The following is a 21,084-nucleotide window of genomic DNA, read 5'->3' on the forward strand; positions in this document are numbered from 1 at the left end:
CTTGACTTTGTCTAGGAGTGGGTGAATAACTTTCCTCGTGAAGAGGCAAATTGGTTTGGCATCTGCTCATCACATGATGATGTACCAGAAAAGCAGCTTGCGGTATTGCAGCATGACCAGTGAAAGCCGGGAGACCACGCTCCCAGGATCTATCCGGCTTGTAATACCTTGCGAGATTCAACGCAATCTCGTGAGATGTGCATTATCAATTTTTGGCAAATCTGTCTATTAGAGTGAGGCAGTTGGACTTGCTCTAATGTGCAGATTCTCCAGGTAATTTTAAATGCTCAGCTACCGCCCCAATTACCTCTTCTTTTAGTATTTTGTCAGGCAATGTTAACTGCAATGTTTCTGCCAAATCTATGAGCCCTTTTTTAGTCTCCATTTGTAAGATACTGCGCATGACCTTCTCCACCCACAAAATCTTTTGAGTCTTTGAACCGAGTGCGGTTAGGTACTGGTCCCCACAAAAGTGACCAGACAGAACGGTATTTGTGGGGGTCTCCAAGGGAATTGGAGGTCCCCTGCTGCATGCCCTTTGGGCAGAGTGGTGCACTGGCACTGCTGGTGCCACCTGGAGATCCTTGCATTGCCAGCCTGGCACCATGGCACTGCCACTGTCAAGGTGCCAAGCTGACATTTTTTGTGTGCGTGCGATCAGGCTGGGGTTGCTTGCCGTGGGTATTAGGAGATGCGGGGGGCAACCCAGCCATGTTGCGGTCGGGCTGGGGGGATGTCAGGGATTTCTTTGTGGGCCTTGGAGATCAGGACGTCATTTAGAAATGGCATCCCGATATCTCGCTGTAATGGGGAGTTCCGGTGAACGGAATTCTCCATTGTAAAATACAGGGCTATGTGCGGCCTTGGCTGCGCATTCCCCATTTAGACCCCTTACTCAAAGCGAGTCACGAAGAATAGCCATGTGTTTCTCGGCACTTTGAGTGCGGGAAACAGACGGCTAAACACGCTCGCTCGGGGATTTTGTTGCCTTTTGGGAAGATTCCAGGTGACTTCCTCCTGAATACGAGCTCCTTAATACTGGAAACGAGGGGGTGGGGTTTTTCTCCTTAACTGGGAGAATCAGACCTCTCGTATAAAAACCTCGCCCCGGGACCAGATCGGGGAGGGAGACCCTTCAGGGAGAGTAAAATATTATAAATTAATATAATCTTTGTTTTCTAACTGCATGGTCTATTTGTGCTGCTTTTGCGGATTCTACAGCTGGGCTTTGGCACACTTTCTCTTTCGTGGCCTTAAAAACTGAATTGTTGTTTGCATGGGTTTTGACCCCACAACCCAAAGATGTGCTAGATAGGTGGATTGGCCACGCTAAAATTGCCCCTTAATTGGAAAAAATGAATTGAGTATTCAAAATTTATAACAAAAAAAATATTTTTTTTAAAAACTGAATTGTTTCACTCCATCGTCTCCACAGGACCTCTGCTCCCCTTGAAGGAACATCCACTTTTGTTTCCTAGGTTCTGCTTGCCTTGCAATCTTCCACTGTTTTAATCGGCTTTAAATCCTCATTCGGTCAGAAATCTGATAATGCCTTGTCTGGTATCCTCGGTACAATTTGTTTTGTGAATCAGCTCGTCTTTTAAAATTCCATGAATGCAGTTCATTGCCAGCTTAGAGAGATCATTAATGAACAAATCCATGCTTTTGCCTGGCTTTTGCTTTCTCCTTTAAATTTAGCCTGGGTGAATCTATGAGTCTCTGAAGTGTAGAGGCAATCTATTGGCACACCCAGATTTTGTAATGGTAATGTTGTCAGGAGGTTTCTTTAATTGCTCAGAGTCATCTGCAAGATTGTCATTGTTGGTTTTTGTTCTTGGTTTCATTTGGGATCTTCCCCTAGTTGCTGTCGGACTGTACAGTGGTTGAGGAGCTGAAATAGATCTGAGTTGTCCTCAGTTATGCTTCACCATTGTGCCACTGCGTAAAATGACTTCAATAAGACTTTGGTTCTGAAGAAATGCTTGTCACCTCGGCTGGTTGGCACTGTAGGATCCTGAATGAGAACATGTCCCAAATGTAAACTTGACAATTCTGTGCCTGCACCTTTGTAGTGTACATTAGTCATCCTCTCTTGCAGTTTAATGTTGCTGTCTAGTGTCTGAGAGAGTAGAATGGATAGGAGTGGGTAAATTGGTATCCACAGATCTGCCAAACATGAGCTCTACTGCTTCAGGAATAATTGCACTTAAAGGTGTCGCTCTTAGATATAACATTGCAATGTGTAAATCTTGCTTGATCTGACTATGTTTGAGAATTCTAGATTTCATTGTGTTACTCATTTTCTCATTTCATCATTGTTTGTAGTTACACAATGTGGAGGAATCGTTGATGATGATAGTAAATATTTTGTCAGTCCCAATTATCCACTGGACTACCCAAATAATGCAAAATGTACTTGGTATATACATGTGGACAATGACGAAAGAGTGAAGTTGAATTTCTTTCATGTTGAGTAAGTAACAGTGTTTCCACTTACTCGTAACTGGACAATATCAGAAGGGTCTGTTGGCTAATAACTGTTCCCAATGGATTTAATGAAGGGGCATCAATGTTTCGGATGAATACTTCAAAATATCTACACCACTGAAAATATGTTTCCCAATGAAAAATTATTATCGTGGTGATTATGAACCAAGTTTGAAGCATATGTCCTACTTTGATATGTAAATGGGCAGCACAGTGGTTAACACTGCTGCTTCACAGCGCCAGGGACCCGGGTTCGATTCTGACCTTGGGTGACTGTGTGGAGTTTGCACATTCTCCCCGTGTGTGCTCCGGTTTCCTCCCACAGTCCACATAAATGCAGGTTAGGAGACTGGCCATGATAAATTTCCCCTAAGTGTCCAAACATTCGGTGGGATTATGGGGATAGGACAGGAGATTGGGCCTAGGTCGGGTGGTCTTTCGGAGGGTCGGAGCAGACTCATTGGGCTGAATGGTCTCCTTCTACACTGTAGGGATTCTATTCTAATGAAACACTGAAGGAACATCAGATTGCTGTTGAACAATTGCATCATAACTACTGTTGGGATAGCAGGCATTGTTACATGCCAGCTGCACGTTTAGGTTATGAACCTTTTTGCAGTTGTAGTCCATCTCAACATTTAGATAAAATGCTCTCAAAGTGAAGTATAATCAATGGCTCTGTCACAATGGGGAAGCCCACAATCCTGGTAATGGGAAATGGCAGATCTACCTGTGCCCGTCTGGCCAATGAGAAGACAATGGACTCCCTCTCCTGACATAAAGAACTTCAGTCACCCTGTTGTGGACAGTGAACTCAGAGATTTTACAGATGTTCTGTGTTCCAACCTGGAGTTTGTGTATAATGGTCGTCTTTACAGCCTCTGGCAATATTGTCCTTGCCCTGCTCTGAGATTGAAGATTTGTCATAAAGTCATGGGGTACGGGGATCACCAGCGGGAGGGATTGTCAGTCTGTTCTCACCAGCGAGAGGGAGTTTCTGACCGTTCATGCCAGCAGGATCTTCCGGTTTCGCTGATGACAAACCCACTGCGTGTTTCCTGGTGGTGGAGGGTGGGTTCAATGGGAAATCTCATTGACGGAGGCAGAATCAGAGGATCCCGCTGCCGGCCAATGGCAGGCTGCCTCACACCACCGAAAAACATGCGGGGGGGCATAGAAAGTCCCCTCCCATAGAGTTTTACAGCACAAGAAGAGGTCCTTCAGCCTATTGTGGCTGCGCCGGCCAGTAAGCACTTACAGATTCTAATCACATTTTATAGCACTTGGTCCATAGCCTAGTATGTCAGATTGTCCTGGATCCCATGCGGGACACTGTCAAAAGCCTTACTGAATTCCATGTAGCATACATCAACTGCACTGCCCTCCTCTATACACTTTGTCACTTCCTCAAAATATTTAATCAAATTATCTGCAAGAACTGGCAGGTAAAAGACAGGGCCTTTCCGGTCCCCCACCAAGGCCAATCTCAGCATGACTAGACCGTGGGGTGCGAGGCCTTGCCAGTGAATCGGGAATGCTCGAGCCAACTCCAGAATGACAGGTACCCGCCTGACCACACCGGAAGATGAACCCAACCTCGTCGCCCCACGAGATCAGACCGGCACACGTACAACCCACTCCAGTGAGTCTGACACCGGCACCATCATCCATCACCCCTTCGAATGCAACCACCTACCTTACGGAAATCCAGCCCTCCCGTCCAAGAGCAGCCGCCGACCCGGAAAGCAAGGAAAACGCGCCTGTCTGAAGGTGAGAATTAAATTACGAGGCTTCAAGACTCCTCTCCCTGGATGACCTCAATGCTAGATTTGCCTCCCAGAGAGAAGTGAAGAATTGTTGTGTGCTTTGCTTCACCAAGACATGGCTTACTCCAGCCACACTAGAATGCGCCATACAACCCAAAGGCTTCTCGATCCACCGGATGGACCGCACAATGGCCTCAGGCAAGTCGAAGGGCGGGGGTGTTTGCCTCCTCATCAACACCTTCTGATGCTCGGATGTGGTGTCCCTAGCGTGCCACTTATCCCAGACCTAGATTATCTGATCGTTAAGTGTCGCCCTTTCTACCTCCCACATGAATTCACCTGTGTACTCCTCACAGCAGCCTACATCCCACCCCAGGCGAAAGTGAAGCAAGCACTTGATGAACTACATTCCACCATCAACAACCAAGAAACAAATCAACCTGAAGCCCTGACAATCGTGGCTGGAGGCTTCAACCAGGCCAACTTCAGGAAGGTTCTACCCAAACTCCATCAACATATCTCCTGCCCCACCAGAGGTGCAAACATCCTGGAACACTGGACACCCACGAACATCAAAGCTGCCTACTGCCGACCATACTTTGGCAAATCCAACCACAAGTCGGTACTCCTACTTCCGGCTTACAAACAGCAACTCAAGCATGCCGAGCCAGTCAAGAAAACAGTGCAGTGCTGGTCCGAAGCATCACAAACATTCTCCGCTATTGCTTAAAGTCTGTGGACTGGTCCATATTCAAGGTCATGGCAGCTAACCTGGACGACTACGCAACAACCGTCACAGACTTCATCAGTAAGTGTGTCGAGAACTGTGTACCAAAGAAGACAATGTAGGTGTCCCCCAATCAGAAACCCTGGCTCAACCAAAGAATCCACTCCCTGCTGGTCCTGGACGGAGGCGTTCTGACGACCCTGACCTATATAAGAAATCCAGGTATGACGTACGGAAAGCCTTCAGGGACACCAAAAGCAAATACTGGATCAAATTAGAGTCCCAGGCCAACGGCACAAACCCACAATGTTTATGGCAGGGTTTACACGAGATCACAGGCAACAAAGCAAGGCCAGGTGGAATCTCTGGGGCTGGAGCATCCTTCCCCGTTGAACTGAACAAGTCCTATGCCTACTTTGAACAGTCAGCCAATACATCAGTGCCACCCTCCCCAACAGCCCTGGACACACTCATACCCACTATTACAGCCTCGGAGGCAAGAGCTGCCTTCTTGAAAGTGAACCCACGGAAAGAGACGGGCCCCGAAGGAGTTCCTGGGCAAGCACTCAGAGCTTGCTCTGACCACCTGGCAAGTGTATGCGTAGATAACTTCAACACCTCATTTCTTCGCTCTGAGGTCTCCACCTGCTTCAAGAAGACCACCATAATACCAGTACCAAAGAAGAACCAGGTAGCGTGCCTCAACGACTACTGACCGGTGGCCCTGACGTCTGTTATCATGAAATGATTTGAGTCATGAGGCGGATCAACGTCAGCCTCCCAGACGGTCTCGATCCATTGCAGTTCATCTATCATCGCAACCAATCCACAGCAGATGCTATCTCTCTGGCCCGACAATCAGCACTTGAACATCTCGACAACAAGGATGCCTACATCATGGCTGCTATTCACAGACTACTTTCTTGAGGCTTCTGTGGTTCTGGATTTCTGTGGACACAAGCATAATATCTGTTATTATCTTGCTTAAGATCTCATATGTCTGTCTGTCCTTTTATTGCCAATTACCCATTATAATTGGTCATCACCTGTGACTCCCTCATTTTTAAATATTTTTTCACCAAATATTTGGGACAAGACATGCGAGAAAAAAAATACTGACAGTGCGAGCAGTCTCACAGCCTGTGTGGGCGATGCGGTGAATGTACCATCCCAGTGTTTGAGGATGTAAATAGCATATGGAAAGAATCTAAGGGTCGCCGTAAAACAAACAAAAGAGTTTTGAACAAAACGTTCCAAATGGGGTGCGTATGGGCCACGGCTGGGCAAGAATGGGTGGAATCCCCGGATAGGACGGTGACCAGTGCCGTATGTGCACTACCCGACGTAGCTAACCAGATGGGGGTCCTCAGGCAGGGCGGGGATTAGTGCCGTTACTCCACTGCCTGAGTGACCGGGTAAGAACGGTAAGAATATGTGATCGTTGTGGGGGTTGCCTTTTGTGGCAACCTTCAAAACAGAAGAGTAGCTATGATCGGTTGTCTGCGGACAAACTAGTTCCTTTAACTGCCAGTGGGCATTAAAAGAGTGGTGGCGTGGGGCCATGAAAAGCTTTAAGTGGACAAACAACATTCAACATTTACAGTAACAAACATTTAACGTAACACAAACATAACAAAAATCGTGCAGGTTCCATCAGAAAGGATACCGTAAATCACATTTGTCTTGGGGTGTAACTAGCATATGGAGTCAGTGTAGTGTGACCGAAGAAGAGGGGAAGTAAGAGAGAAACAAAAATGAAGTGGCATTGGTGAGATGTCCCTGCCATGAGAAGTGGTGGGTAAGCGCTCACAGTTTGCATGGGGCAGCTGGGACCTTGCAGCTGCTGTGGGTGGTGTTCTCTTTCAGATCTGGGAGCTAGTCTAGCTGGTGGTGGGGGTCTCCTGCAATCTCGGGAGAAGTGTCCTGACTGCCCACAGTTGTAACATGACCCTTGGGGCACGTAAGGTGGAGCAGGTTCTCTGGTGCATTGCTCCCTTGGGTATAGTTCCCTGGGTGGGGGGGGGGGGGTTGGGCTGTTAGTGTCGTTGCTGGTTCAGGGGGGCATTGGTGGGCTGATTCCATTGCTGTTTCTGGGGCACATTGCACTCTTGTGCGTAGTGTCCTAATTGGCCGCAATTATTACATTCTTGGGAATTAGTTTGCTGTGGGCTGTCTCTTCCCTCGTTTACCCATGCGGGGTTCTGGTGCGTCCTAACTGAATGCATGTTCGCCTCTGCCTGCTCTTCCTCTGCTTTACCATAAGCTGTTTTACCTTGAACGGACTGTTCCCAAGCACGGGACAATCTCGTTGTGGGCCTCGTCTGAGGGGTTGTAACTTGCGCAAGCTCTCTGTCCTGCCTCTTTTGCATGAGAGATAGGATGCGGGTCCATTTGGCCATATTATCTGGGGTCAAATTGGCGCGGGCTAACTCTCCAAACACCATTGTAAAATGTATCCACAAGCATCCAGCAAATGCTGTGGGGTGCTCAGTCTTTTTGTGCCTACACTTGTTTAGGTCTTCTACGGGATCTCCTTTGTTATAGCCGATCGCATCTAGGATCGCTGTGTGCATTTCTTGGAGGGTGCCTCCTCCTACATTTTGTGGGTCGGGAAGGGCTGCCACGACTGAGGGGTCGAGGCTTAAAACTGTGAGCTTCACTTGCTCTTTTTCATCCAGGCCGTACATGGTCACCTGTTGTTGCAATTTGCTTCCGGCATTTTGCGTGATCTACTGAGCTCTGCCTTTGTTCCGTCGTGGAAGTGTGCAGTGCTAGTAGGGTTGCTTTTAAATCATTGCACTGTTTCTGTAACTGCTCAACTTGGTGTTCTGTTTCCTCTCCCACTAACACCGCGCGTTGCGTGTCTTGGTAGGCTTTGTCGTATTGCGACTGAAAGCTGCTCAAATGGGCGTGACAAGATTGGTGTGCCCGCTTCGCATCAGCCATCTCCTTGTCCTTTGCCGCTAACTGCTCTCTCAGTTCTCTGTTCTCTTTCTCATATTCATTCACGTCTCCTTCACTATTCTTGTCTCTCTCCTCAATCTCTCTACGGAGCATCCTCAACCTCCTCTGTGCCTCGCATTTGTGCCAAGCAGGGCACTATTGCCATCGGCTTGCGAGCTTTCCCTAAGCTCTTCCAATGGATCTCTGTCAGGTTCTCCCACCAAGTATGCCCTATACTTCCAGGACCTGTTTCATCATTCGCACAAAATTCGCTCCAAAGGGGCCATCCTTTCCCTTTGAGGTACTTTCTAATCTCCTCTTCCCATACGGGACACTGTCCTACTCTACTGGTTGCTGCGACCTTGAATTCTTGGGGGTTCATAAGGTATTCCATTTCCTTCATTGCCATTTCTATCACTTTCTCTGGGGTTTCTACCGAATTTGGAACAGGGGGTAATAAAGTGGTGATGTAAACACGGGTACGGCTTACGCTATTTTCCATTCTACAAAACTCCCGACTGTTTTACACAACAAAATCTCTCAGGTTTACCTGAGATCCCTGTTAGTACGCATGCAAATAACACACTTCCGAATCTTGGTGGTTTGATCAGTATTGGTCTTACACTTGTGGTTTTTATGTTTCCAATTGGATTCTAATTCAAATTTTGGGTTCTCTCGGAGTGACTAGGCCACTTCCATCTCGAATCCCGCCACAGTTACCTGCAATGTTGCTCTGTTTCTCTGGTTATGAATATGGCGGTCAATATGGCTGCCTTCCTTAATCCTAATTATGTTTGTGCCTTAGAGTCGCCAGGTATCTTTCAATACCGCCACAATGTTCAAACCCTAATACTGATCAAAGAGCCAATACACCAGTTAGTTAGTCCAAAGTCAATACTATTTATTTACACACTAGTAAGATCTACACATGCACAAAGTACTACAAACTAAACTATCTCTAACGCTAATGCCGATACTTAGCTTCAGGTGCACACTCAGTCAGAGGAACAATGGTCATTGTTCGGATCTGAGGTTGTTGGGTTCGAAGTGGTGAAGGAGAACAGCTAAGGTCGTCCGTCTGGTAGCGAGCGTTGACCTTGGACTTACTTGCTTCTGGTGCAGCTGGTGGACGGGTCTCTCCGCTTTGAGAACCAAATCCAAGAGAGCGATTCTCTCTTGAGGGTTTCATCTTATACCCAGAGGGGCTTCGCGCGCTTTTAGGCGAGCCTTAAACTTGGCCCCAATTAATTGGGCCGCTTTCTGATCACTGATATTGATCTTGACCAATAAAGGGGTCGGTGCCCTGATGGCTGGGCGTGTCTTTGGTGGCCGTTGGCCTGGCTTTGTTTGTGCTTTCGGTTTGGGGAACTGGCGCCTGGATGTCAGGAGCAGTATTGGTTGCTTGAATGTCTTTCCTTTGTTCCCGGAGATGGGCTATCAGTATGTTAATTGACCTATAGTTTCAACAGGCTCTGTGCCTGCTTGCTTTCCTAACATTGTCCACAGTTCCCTACAGTCTTTGCGAGTGTCCATTTTGTATTCTGGAAGTGGCCATCCCAGATGGCTATGCTTTCAGACCAGAACAATTCAGCTTGTGAAATAAGTTTCCTCTTAAGTTCTTTTGCCAGTTATCTTAAAATTTATTTCCTCTGGTGAACTTCGTGAGACGTTGCGATCTGGATTGCGCCATCGCTGGGCGCGATCCAGATATACATATTTACATGAACCATTAGGCTCATTTAAACATTTTTGCATTGGTTTCTCCCAGGGCCCGGGAACTAACGGTCTCACCAGCGAGGCCTGGACCAAGTGCTGTTCAGTATTTGTGCACACAAACTTGGACTTGGCGTAACGTCACCTTGAGTGTTTCCCAGGCCTTTGGAGAACCCTGGGTGGTCAGGGACTGGGGAGGGTGGCCCCCTGGCTCTCCGTCTGGCACCCTGGCACTGGCACCTGACCCTACCAATGTGCCTGGGTTGCATTGACAAGTTGGCAAGGGAACTGCCAGGGTGCCTGGGTGACACTGCCGAGGATCTGGGCCTGAAGGGGGCCATGCCCATGAAAGCGGGAGTGAAGGGCGAGTGTGAAGGGTGAGTATAAAAGACGAAGGGTGTTAGCCCTGGAGGGGGGGGAGTGGGTCCTGAAAGGGGGGGCGGTGTGGGAGGCCTGAAAAGGGGGTGCCCTCAGTGATCCCATAGTAGGGTGTCCTCATTTGGGAGAGTATGGCATAATGCCCATGTGTGAGGGGGTGTGACATTGCCCATGGGTGGGGGTTTGGGGGACCCTCAAGTTCAGTTTGAGATCGGGGTACCCTTTCAAAATAGTGACCCTTTCTGAGGAGCCGGCCTGCCAGTGAGTTCAGCTCCTCAGCGTTGAAAAATTTCTGACTCCGAGTTTGTTCGGATGGCGGGGGGGGGATTCACAAAAATTGCTTCGGGTGGGATTCACTGGCCGCACCCGCCGGCGACCGGTGAATCTTTTCCATTGTCTCTGTCTCGTCCATGGCACTCATGCGGCGGGCGGGGTGCAAGAATTCAGCCCAAGGTGTGGCTGAATAGTGGTGTAGATCACACCCAAAACGCCGGCGAGAAACACCCCGCCAAACCCATCCAAAATGGCACTTAGAAATGTTTTTGTTGAATTGTGCCTGATATCTGATATATGAGACAGGGTTCATGAAGTAAATTGTTACTGAAAGAAACTAAATGGAAAATTCATTCTCTCTGCAGGTTGGAACCTTCACCACATTGCTCAAAAGATTATATTAAAATATATGATGGGCCTTCAACAATTTCTCCAGTCCTTTCCACAATATGTACTGGATCAAATCATGAATTTATATCATCGTCCAACAATATGATTGTTTACTTTCAATCTGATTCCCAAAATACTGCTTCTGGCTTTACTGCACATTACAACGACGTGTCTGCAAATACAAGTAAGTGTTACATTACTTCTATTGACCTGTGCAGTTTAAATTAGAATGGTAGAAAATAATTTAATATGTGCGACTACTTTCAGAGTCGATAAGATTTGATAAGGTTCGATCCTGCCACTGTTTTCCAAGTGGTCTACTATTAAATCTTTTATAATGGACTCTGGCATTTTCCCAACTACCAATGTCAGGCTGACTGGTCTGTAATTCCCTGTTTTCTCTCTACCTTATTTTTTAAGTAGTGGAGTTACATTAGCTATCCTCCAATTCATGGGAACCTTTTCAGAGTCTATAGAATCTTGGAAGATGATGACCAGTGCATCCACTATTTTGTGGGCCACTTTCTTAAGTGCTCTGGGATGTGGATTATCAGGCCCTGGGAATTTAATCTTCAATTCCATCATCATTTCCATTTCTCTACTAATATTGATTTCTTTCAGTTCCTCCCTTTCTCTAAATCCTGTGTTCCCCAACATTTCTGGAATGTTATTTTTGTCCTCCTTTGTGAAGACAGAACCAAAGTATATATCAAGTTGGTCAGCCTTTCTTTGTTCCCCATTATAGATTCCCCTGAGTATGACTGTAAGATCATAATCTTACATTTGGGAGAGTATGACATTTGCCTTCCCAATCTTATTCTCTTCATATACCTAGAGCAGCTTTTACAGTCAGGTTTTCTGTTCGCTACAGCTTACTCCCGTACTCTATTTTCCTCTTCTTAGTCAATCCCTTTGTTTTCCTTTGCTGAATTCTAAACTGCTCCCAATCCTAATGACTGCTGTTCTTTCTGGTCAATTTGTATGCATCTTCCTTGAATCTAAAACGAGGGAGGAGATTGCTGAGCCTTTGGCTTTGATCTTTAAGTCATCTTTGTCTACAGGAATAGTGCCAGAAGACTGGAGGATAGCAAATGTTGTCCCCTTGTTCAAGAAGGGGAGTAGAGACAACCCCGGTAACTATAGACCAGTGAGCCTTACTTCTGTTGTGGGCAAAATCTTGGAAAGGTTTATAAGAGATAGAACATAGAACATAGAACAATACAGCGCAGTACAGGCCCTTCGGCCCACGATGTTGCACCGAAACAAAAGCCATCTAACCTACACTATGCCATTATCATCCATATGTTTATCCAATAAACTTTTAAATGCCCTCAATGTTGGCGAGTTCACTACTGTAGCAGGTAGGGCATTCCACGGCCTCACTACTCTTTGCGTAAAGAATCTACCTCTGACCTCTGTCCTATATCTATTACCCCTCAGTTTAAAGTTATGTCCCCTCGTGCCAGCCATATCCATCCGCGGGAGAAGGCTCTCACTGTCCACCCTATCCAACCCCCTGATCATTTTGTATGCCTCTATTAAGTCTCCTCTTAACCTTCTTCTCTCCAACGAAAACAACCTCAAGTCCATCAACCTTTCCTCATAAGATTTTCCCTCCATACCAGGCAACATCCTGGTAAATCTCCTCTGCACCCGCTCCAAAGCCTCCACGTCCTTCCTATAATGCGGTGACCAGAACTGTACGCAATACTCCAAATGCGGCCGTACCAGAGTTCTGTACAGCTGCAACATGACCTCCCGACTCCGGAACTCAATCCCTCTACCAATAAAGGCCAACACTCCATAGGCCTTCTTCACAACCCTATCAACCTGGGTGGCAACTTTCAGGGATCTATGTACATGGACACCTAGATCCCTCTGCTCATCCACACTTTACCATTAGCCAAATATTCCGCATTCCTGTTATTCCTTCCAAAGTGAATCACCTCACACTTCTCTTTATTAAACTCCATTTGCCACCTCTCAGCCCAGCTCTGCAGCTTATCTATATCCCTCTGTAACCTGCTACATCCTTCCACACTATCGACAACACCACCGACTTTAGTATCGTCTGCAAATTTACTCACCCACCCTTCTGCGCCTTCCTCTAGGTCATTGATAAAAATGACAAACAGCAACGGCCCCAGAACAGATCCTTGTGGTACTCCACTTGTGACTGTACTCCATTCTGAACATTTCCCATCAACCACCACCCTCTGTCTTCTTTCAGCTAGCCAATTTCTGATCCACATCTCTAAATCACCCTCAATCCCCAGCCTCCGTATTTTTTGCAATAGCCTACCGTGGGGAACCTTATCAAATGCTTTGCTGAAATCCATATACACCACATCAACTGCTCTACCCTCGTCTACCTGTTCAGTCACCTTCTCAAAGAACTCAATAAGGTTTGTGAGGCATGACCTACCCTTCACAAAGCCATGCTGACTATCCCTGATCATATTATTCCTATCTAGATGATGATAAATCTTGTCTCTTATAATCCCCTCCAAGACTTTACCCACTACAGACGTGAGGCTCACCGGTCTATAGTTGCCGGGGTTGTCTCTGCTCCCCTTTTTGAACAAAGGGACCACATTTGCTGTCCTCCAGTCCTCTGGCACTATTCCTGTAGCCAATGATGACATAAAAATCAAAGCCAAAGGTCCAGCAATCTCTTCCCTGGCCTCCCATAGAATCCTAGGATAAATCCCATCAGGTCCCGGGGACTTATCTATTTTCAGCCTGTCCAGAATTGCCAACACCTCTTCCCTACGTACCTCAATGCCATCTATTCTATTAGCCTGGGGCTCAGCATTCTCCTCCACAACATTATCTTTTTCCTGAGTGAATACTGACGAAAAATATTCATTTAGTATCTCGCCTATCTCTTCAGACTCCACACACAATTTCCCATCCCTGTCCTTGACTGGTCCTACTCTTTCCCTAGTCATTCGCTTATTCCTGACATACCTATAGAAAGCTTTTGGGTTTTCCTTGATCCTTCCTGCCAAATACTTCTCATGTCCCCTCCTTGCTCGTCTTAGCTCTCTCTTTAGATCCTTCCTCGCTACCTTGTAACTATCCATCGCCCCAACCGAAACTTCACACTTCATCTTCACATAGGCCTCCTTCTTCCTCTTAACAAGAGATTCCACTTCCTTGGTAAACCACGGTTCCCTCGCTCGACGCCTTCCTCCCTGTCTGACCGGTACATACTTATCAAGAACACGCAGTAGCTGATCCTTGAACAAGCCCCACTTATCCAGTGTGCCCAACACTTGCAGCCTACTTCTCCACCTTATCCCCCCCAAGTCACGTCTAATGGCATCATAATTGCCCTTCCCCCAGCTATAACTCTTGCCCTGCGGTGTATACTTATCCCTTTCCATCATTAACGTAAACGTCACCGAATTGTGGTCACTGTCCCCAAAGTGCTCTCCTACCTCCAAATCCAACACCTGGCCTGGTTCATTACCCAAAACCAAATCCAACGTGGCCTCGCCTCTTGTTGGCCTGTCAACATATTGTTTCAGGAAACCCTCCTGCACACACTGTACAAAAAACGACCCATCTATTGTACTCGAACTATATCTTTTCCAGTCAATATTTGGAAAGTTAAAGTCTCCCATAATAACTACCCTGTTCCTTTTGCTCATATCCAGAATCATCTTCGCCATCCTTTCCTCTACATCCCTAGAACTATTAGGAGGCCTATAAAAAACTCCCAACAGGGTGACCTCTCCTTTCCTGTTTCTAACTTCAGCCCATACTACCTCGGAAGAAGAGTCCCCATCTAGCATCCTCTCCGCCACCGTAATACTGCTCTTGACTAGCAGCGCCACACCTCCCCCTCTTTTGCCTCCTTCTCTGAGCTTACTAAAACACCTAAACCCCGGAACCTGCAACATCCATTCCTGTCCCTGCTCTATCCATGTCTCCGAAATGGCCACAACATCGAAGTCCCAGGTACCAACCCACGCTGCCAGTTCCCCTACCTTGTTTCGTATACTCCTGGCATTGAAGTAGACACACTTCAAACCACCTACCTGAACACTGGCCCCCTCCTGCGACGTCAAATCTGTGCTCCTGACCTCTATACTCTCATTCTCCCTTACCCTAAAACTACAATCCAGGTTCCCATGCCCCTGCTGCATTAGTTTAAACCCCTCCAAAGAGCACTAACAAATCTCCCCCCCAGGATATTTGTGCCCCTCAGGTTCAGATGTAGACCATCCTGTCTGTAGAGGTCCCACCTTCCCCAGAAAGAGCCCCAGTTATCCAAAAATCTGAATCCCTCCCGCCTGCACCATCCCTGTAGCCACGTGTTTAAATGCTCTCTCTCCCTATTCCTCATCTCACTATCACGTGGCACGGGCAACAACCCAGAGATAACAACTCTGTTTGTTCTAGTTCTGAGCTTCCATCCTAGCTCCCTGAAAGCCTGCCTGACATCCTTGTCCCCTTTCCTACCTATGTCGTTGGTACCAATGTGGACCATAGATAGGATGTATAATCATCTGAAAAGGAATAATTTGATTAGAGATAGTCAACACGGTTTTGTAAAGGGTAGGTCGTGCCTCACAAACCTTATTGAGTTCTTTGAGAAGGTGACCAAACAGGTGGATGAGGGTAAAGCAGTTGATGTGGTGTATATGGATTTCAGTAAAGCATTTGATAAGGTACCCCATGGTAGGCTACTGCAGAAAATACAGAGGCATGGGTGATTTAGCAGTTTGGATCAGAAATTGGCTAGCTGGAAGAAGACAAAGGGTGGTGGTTGATGGGAAATGTTCAGACTGGAGTCCAGTTACTAGTGATGTACCACAAGGATCTGTTTTGGGGCCACTGCTGTTTGTCATTTTTATAAATGACCTGGAGGAGGGCGTAGAAGGATGGGTGAGTAAATTTGCAGATGGCACTAAAGTCGGTGGAGTTGTGGACAGTGCGGAAAGATGTTACAAGTTACAGAGGGACATAGATAAGCTGCAGCACTGGGCTGAGAGGTGGCAAATGGAGTTTAATGCAGAAAAGTGTGAGGTGATTCATTTTGGAAGGAATAACAGGAAGACAGAGTACTGGGCTAATGGTAAGATTCTTGGCAGTGTGGGTGAGCAGAGAGATCTCGGTGTCCATGTACATAGATCCCTGAAAGTTTCCACCCAGGTTGAGAGCGTTGTTAAGAAGGCGGACAGTGTGTTAGCTTTTATTGGTAGAGGGATTGAGTTTTGGAGCCATGAGGTCATGTTGCAGCTGTACAAAACTCAGGTGCGGCCGCATTTGGAGTATTGCATGCAATTCTGGTCGCCGCATTATAGGAAGGATGTGGCAGCATTGGAAAGGGTGCAGAGGCGATTTACTAGAATGTCGCCTGGTATGGAGGGAAGATCTTATGAGGAAAGGCTGAGGGACTTGAGGCTGTTTTCGTTAGAGAGAAGAAGGTTAAGAGGTGAGTTAATTGAGGCATACAAGATGATTAGAGGATTGGATAGGTTGGACAGTGAGAGCCTTTTTCCTCGGATGGTGATGTCTAGCACGAGGAGACATAGCGTTAAATTGAGGGGAGATAGATATCGGACAGATGTCAGAGGTAGGTTCTTTACTCAGAGAGTAGTAAGGGCGTGGAATGCCCTGCCTGCAACAGTAGTGGACTCGCCAACACTAAGGGCATTCAAATGGTCATTGGATAGACATATGGACGATAAGGGAATAGTGTAGATGGGCTTTAGAGTGGTTTCACAGGTCAGCGCAACATCGAGGGCCGAAGGGCCTGTACTGCGCTGTAATGTTCTATCTCTAATTTCCCTTGTAAGTGACCGTTTGGCCACCTTTCCCATTTTATTTTTGTGCCAGACAGGAATGAACAAGTTTTGCAGTTTACACATGCTTTCTTTGAATGTTTGCCCTTGCCTAACCACTGACATCTATCACATTATGGTTGCTCACTCCCAAGGGGCCTCACACGACTAGACTGCCAATTTTCCTTTCTTGATATACATTACCCAGTCTAGGATGGCCAGTTCTCTGTGGAGAGTGAACAGAACTAACGTTTATAGTTAGGATTACTCATCCAGACACAAAACATTAACTCTCTTCTTTCTTCATAGATGCTGCCAGACTTGCAGACATTTTCCAGCATTTTCTATTTTTGTATTAGATTCCAGCACCTGCAGTAATTTCCTCTTATCTATGGCCTATTCTCCAGTTGATTTCTCAATGTATTGGTCCAAAAAAACAGCCCTTATACACTCCAGGAATTCCTCCTCTGTGGTATTGTTACTCATTTGATTTGTCCAATCTATATGCAGATTAAAGTTACCAAGAAATACAGATATTCCTTTATTGCATGCTTCTCTAATTTCCTCTTTAATGCTGTCTCAACATTCCCACTACAGTTTGGGCATCTATATACAACCCCAACTAACAGTTTTTGCCCCTTGGTGTTTCTCAGCTCTACTCCTGCAGATTCCACATCATCAGAGTAATTTTCCATCCTCACTATTGCATTAATTTCCTCTTTAAACAACGATGCAACTCCACTGCCATTTCCTTTTTGTCTTTCCTTCCTAAATACTAATACCTCTGGATGTTCAGTTTCCATCCCTGGTCACCCTGCTACCAGGTCTCCATAATCACAACTACATCATACCCGTTTTCATCATTTGCGTGATGAATTCATCCACTTTATTGCGAATGCTCCGCACATTAAGGCACAAAGCCTTAAGACTTGTCTTTTTAACATTCCATGCCCGTTCCCATTATTTTTAACTGTGGCCTTGTTTGGTTCTGGCCCTTGGTTTCACTGCCTATTATTTTTTTCCCCACCTTTATGTCTTTTGTTTTTATCCTTGTTTCCCTCTCCTTGCATAATTTCCCATCCCCAACCTGTCCAGTTTGTACTGGTCCTACCCCCCCAAGGACTGGTATCAATGTCCCTGGAAACTGACCCCTCCCCCCCCCCCCCCCTCCTCCCCGGTCCCTCACACCATCTCTTCAGCCACATATTCATCTGTACTGTCATAGTACTGTTGCTTCACAGCGCCAGGGTCCGGGGTTTGTTCCCGGCTTGGGTCACTGTCTGTGCGGAGTCTGCACGTTCTCCTCGTGTCTGCATGGGTTTCCTCCGGGTGCTCTGGTCCTACCACAAGTCCCAAAAGATGTGCTGTTAGGTGAATTGGACATTCTGAATTCTCCCTATGTGTATCCGAACAGGCGCTAGAGTACGGCAACTGGGGGATTTTAGCAGTAACTTAATGTCAGTGTTAATGTAAGCCTACTTGTGACACTATTAAAGATTATTATTACTATTGAATTCCAACACTTTTTACTTCCGGACACATCTGCTGCTTCGGCTCAATACTCACCTGTACATAATTAAAGAGTTTCTAAGCGCTGAATTGGGGGGCTCGAATTCCCGCCCTTCTGTCCAGTGCCACCAAAACTGTCCATCGTCGCATTTAGTGTCATGAATGGAAATTTCCACCCATAGACTTCTGTCAGGGCATCCTTCTGCCATCTATTTTCACAGAATCACAAAATTGTTAGTGTGCAGGAAGAGGTCATTTGCCCATTATGTCTGCACCGGCTCTCTGAATGAGCAATTTACTTAGTGCCATTCCCCGCCTTCTCCCCATAACCTGGCACATTGTCCTGTCTAATATAACAGCCTAATTCCCCTTTGAATGTCCTATTTGCACCTGCATTCACCACAGTCAAAGCCAGTTCATTCCAGACCTTCACCACTTGCTGCATATAAAGGCTTTTCCTCACGTCACCTTCTTCTTTTTTAAAGATGACTTTAAATCTCATTCTCAATCCTTCTGCCACTGGAAACAATTTCTCCCTAACGACTCTGTTTTAAACACTTCTATCAAATATTCTCTCAGCCTGCTTCTATCCAAGGAAAACCATCTCCATTTCTCCAACCTATCTGCGTGACTGCACTTCCTCATCCCTGGAACCAATCTTGTGAATACTTTATGTATTACATAAGAACTAGGAGCAGGAGTAGGCCATCTGGCCCCTCGAGCCTGCTCCGCCATTCAATGAGATCATGGCTGATCTTTTGTGGACTCAGCTCCACTTTCCGGCCCGAACACCATAACCCTTAATCCCTTTATTCTTCAAAAAACTATCTTTATCTTAAAAACATTTAATGAAGGAGCCTCTACTGCTTCACTGGGCAAGGAATTCCATAGATTCACAACCCTTTGGGTGAAGAAGTTCCTCCTAAACTCAGTCCTAAATCTACTTCCCCTTATTTTGAGGCTATGCCCCCTAGTTCTGCTTTCACCCGCCAGTGGAAACAACCTGCCCGCATCTATCCTATCTATTCCCTTCATAATCTTATATGTTTCTATAAGATCCCCCCTCATCCTTCTAAATTCCAACGAGTACAGTCCCAGTCTACTCAACCTCTCCTCGTAATCGAACCCCTTCAGCTCTGGGATTAACCTAGTGAATCTCCTCTGCACACCCTCCAGTGCCAGTACGTCCTTTCTCAAGTAAGGAGACCAAAACTGAACACAATACTCCAGGTGTGGCCTCACTAACACCTTATACAATTGCAGCATAACCTCCCTAGTCTTAAACTCCATCCCTCTAGCAATGAAGGACAAAATTCCATTTGCCTTCTTAATCACCTGTTGCACCTGAAAACCAACTTTCTGCGACTCATGCACGAGCACACCCAGGTCTCTCTGCACAGCAGCATGTTTTAATATTTTATCATTTAAATAATAATCCCTTTTGCCGTTATTCTTACCAAAATGGATAACCTCACATTTGTCAACATTGTATTCCATCTGCCAGACCCTAGCCCATTCACTTAGCCTGTCCAAATCCCTCTGCATACTTGGACACATTGCCCTTGGTCCCCAACTCCAAATCATCTATGTAAATTGTGAACAGTTGTGGGCCCAACACTGATCCCTGAGGGACACCACTAGCTACTGATTGCCAACCAGAGAAACACCCATTAATCCCCACTCTTTGCTTTCTATTAATTAACCAATCCTCTATCCATGCTCCTACTTTCCCCTTAATGCCATGCATCTTTATCTTATGCAACAACCTTTTGTGTGGCACCTTGTCAAAGGCTTTCTGGAAATCCAGATATACCACATCCATTGGCTCCCCGTTATCTACCGCACTGTTAATGTCCTCAAAAAATTCCACTAAATTAGTTAGGCACGACCTGCCCTTTATGAACCCATGCTGCGTCTGTCCAATGGGACAATTTCCATCCAGATGCCTCGCTATTTCTTCCTTGATGATAGATTCCAGCATCTCCCCTACTACCGAAGTTAAGCTCACTGGCCTATAATTACCCAGCATCTTCCCTACTACCGAAGTTAAGCTCACTGGCCTATAATTACCCACTTTCTGCCTATCTCCTTTTTTAAACAGTGGTGTCACGTTTGCTAATTTCCAATCCACCGGGACCACCTCAGAGTCTAGTGAATTTTGGTAAATTATCACTAGTGCATTTGCAATTTCCCTAGCCATCTCTTTTAGCACTCTGGGATGCATTCCATCAGGTCCAGGAGACTTGTCTACCTTTAGCCCCATTAGCTTGCCCATCACTACCTCCTTGGTGATATCAATCCTCTCAAGGTCCTCACCTGTCATAGCCTCATTTCCATCAGTCACTGGCATGTTATTTGTGTCTTCCACTGTGAAGACCGACCCAAAAAACCTGTTCAGTTCCTCAGCCATTTCCTCATCTCCCATTATTAAATCTCCCTTCTCATCCTCTAAAGGACCAATATTTACCTTAGCCACTCTTTTTTGTTTTATGTATTTGTAGAAACTTTTACTATCTGTTTTTATATTCTGAGCAAGTTTACTCTCATAATCTATCTTACTCTTTATAGCTTTTTTAGTAGCTTTCTGTTGCCCCCTAAAGATTTCCCAGTCCTCTAGTCTCCTACTGATCTTTGCTACTTTGTATGTTTTTTCCTTCAATTTGATACTCTCCCTTATTTCCTTAGATATCCACGGTCGATTGTCCCTCTTTTTACCGTCCTTCCTTTTTGTTGGTATAAACCTTTGCTGGGCACTGTGAAAAATCACTTGGAAGGTTCTCCACTGTTCCTCAACTGTTTCACCATAAAGTCTTTGCTCCCAGTCTACCTTAGCTAGTTCTTCTCTCATCCCATTGTAATCTCCTTTGTTTAAGCACAAAACACTAGTGCTTGATTTTACCTTCTCACCCTCCATCTGTATTTTAAATTCCACCATATTGTGATCGCTCCTTCCGAGAGGATCCCTCAATATGAGATCCTGAATCAATCCTGTCTCATTACACAGGACCAGATCTAGGACCGCTTGTTCCCTCGTAGGTTCCATTACATACTGTTCGAGGAAACTATCGCGGATACATTCTATAAACTCCTCCTCAAGGCTGCC

At 46.1% G+C, this 21,084-nt stretch overlaps 1 protein-coding gene across 1 annotated transcript in view; it reads left to right on the forward strand.

Moving 5' to 3' along the window:
- LOC140393168 (cubilin-like) overlaps positions 1 to 21,084 on the forward strand; it is a 367,012-nt gene that overhangs the window by 98,524 nt on the left and 247,404 nt on the right. Inside the window, exons 13-14 of the mRNA XM_072479292.1 lie at positions 2,326 to 2,473; positions 10,653 to 10,861. Coding sequence (XP_072335393.1) covers positions 2,326 to 2,473; positions 10,653 to 10,861 — 357 coding nt within the window. The remainder of the gene's footprint in view (positions 1 to 2,325; positions 2,474 to 10,652; positions 10,862 to 21,084) is intronic.

This window comes from Scyliorhinus torazame, chromosome 16, assembly GCF_047496885.1.
Source record: "Scyliorhinus torazame isolate Kashiwa2021f chromosome 16, sScyTor2.1, whole genome shotgun sequence".
NCBI lineage: Eukaryota > Metazoa > Chordata > Chondrichthyes > Carcharhiniformes > Scyliorhinidae > Scyliorhinus > Scyliorhinus torazame.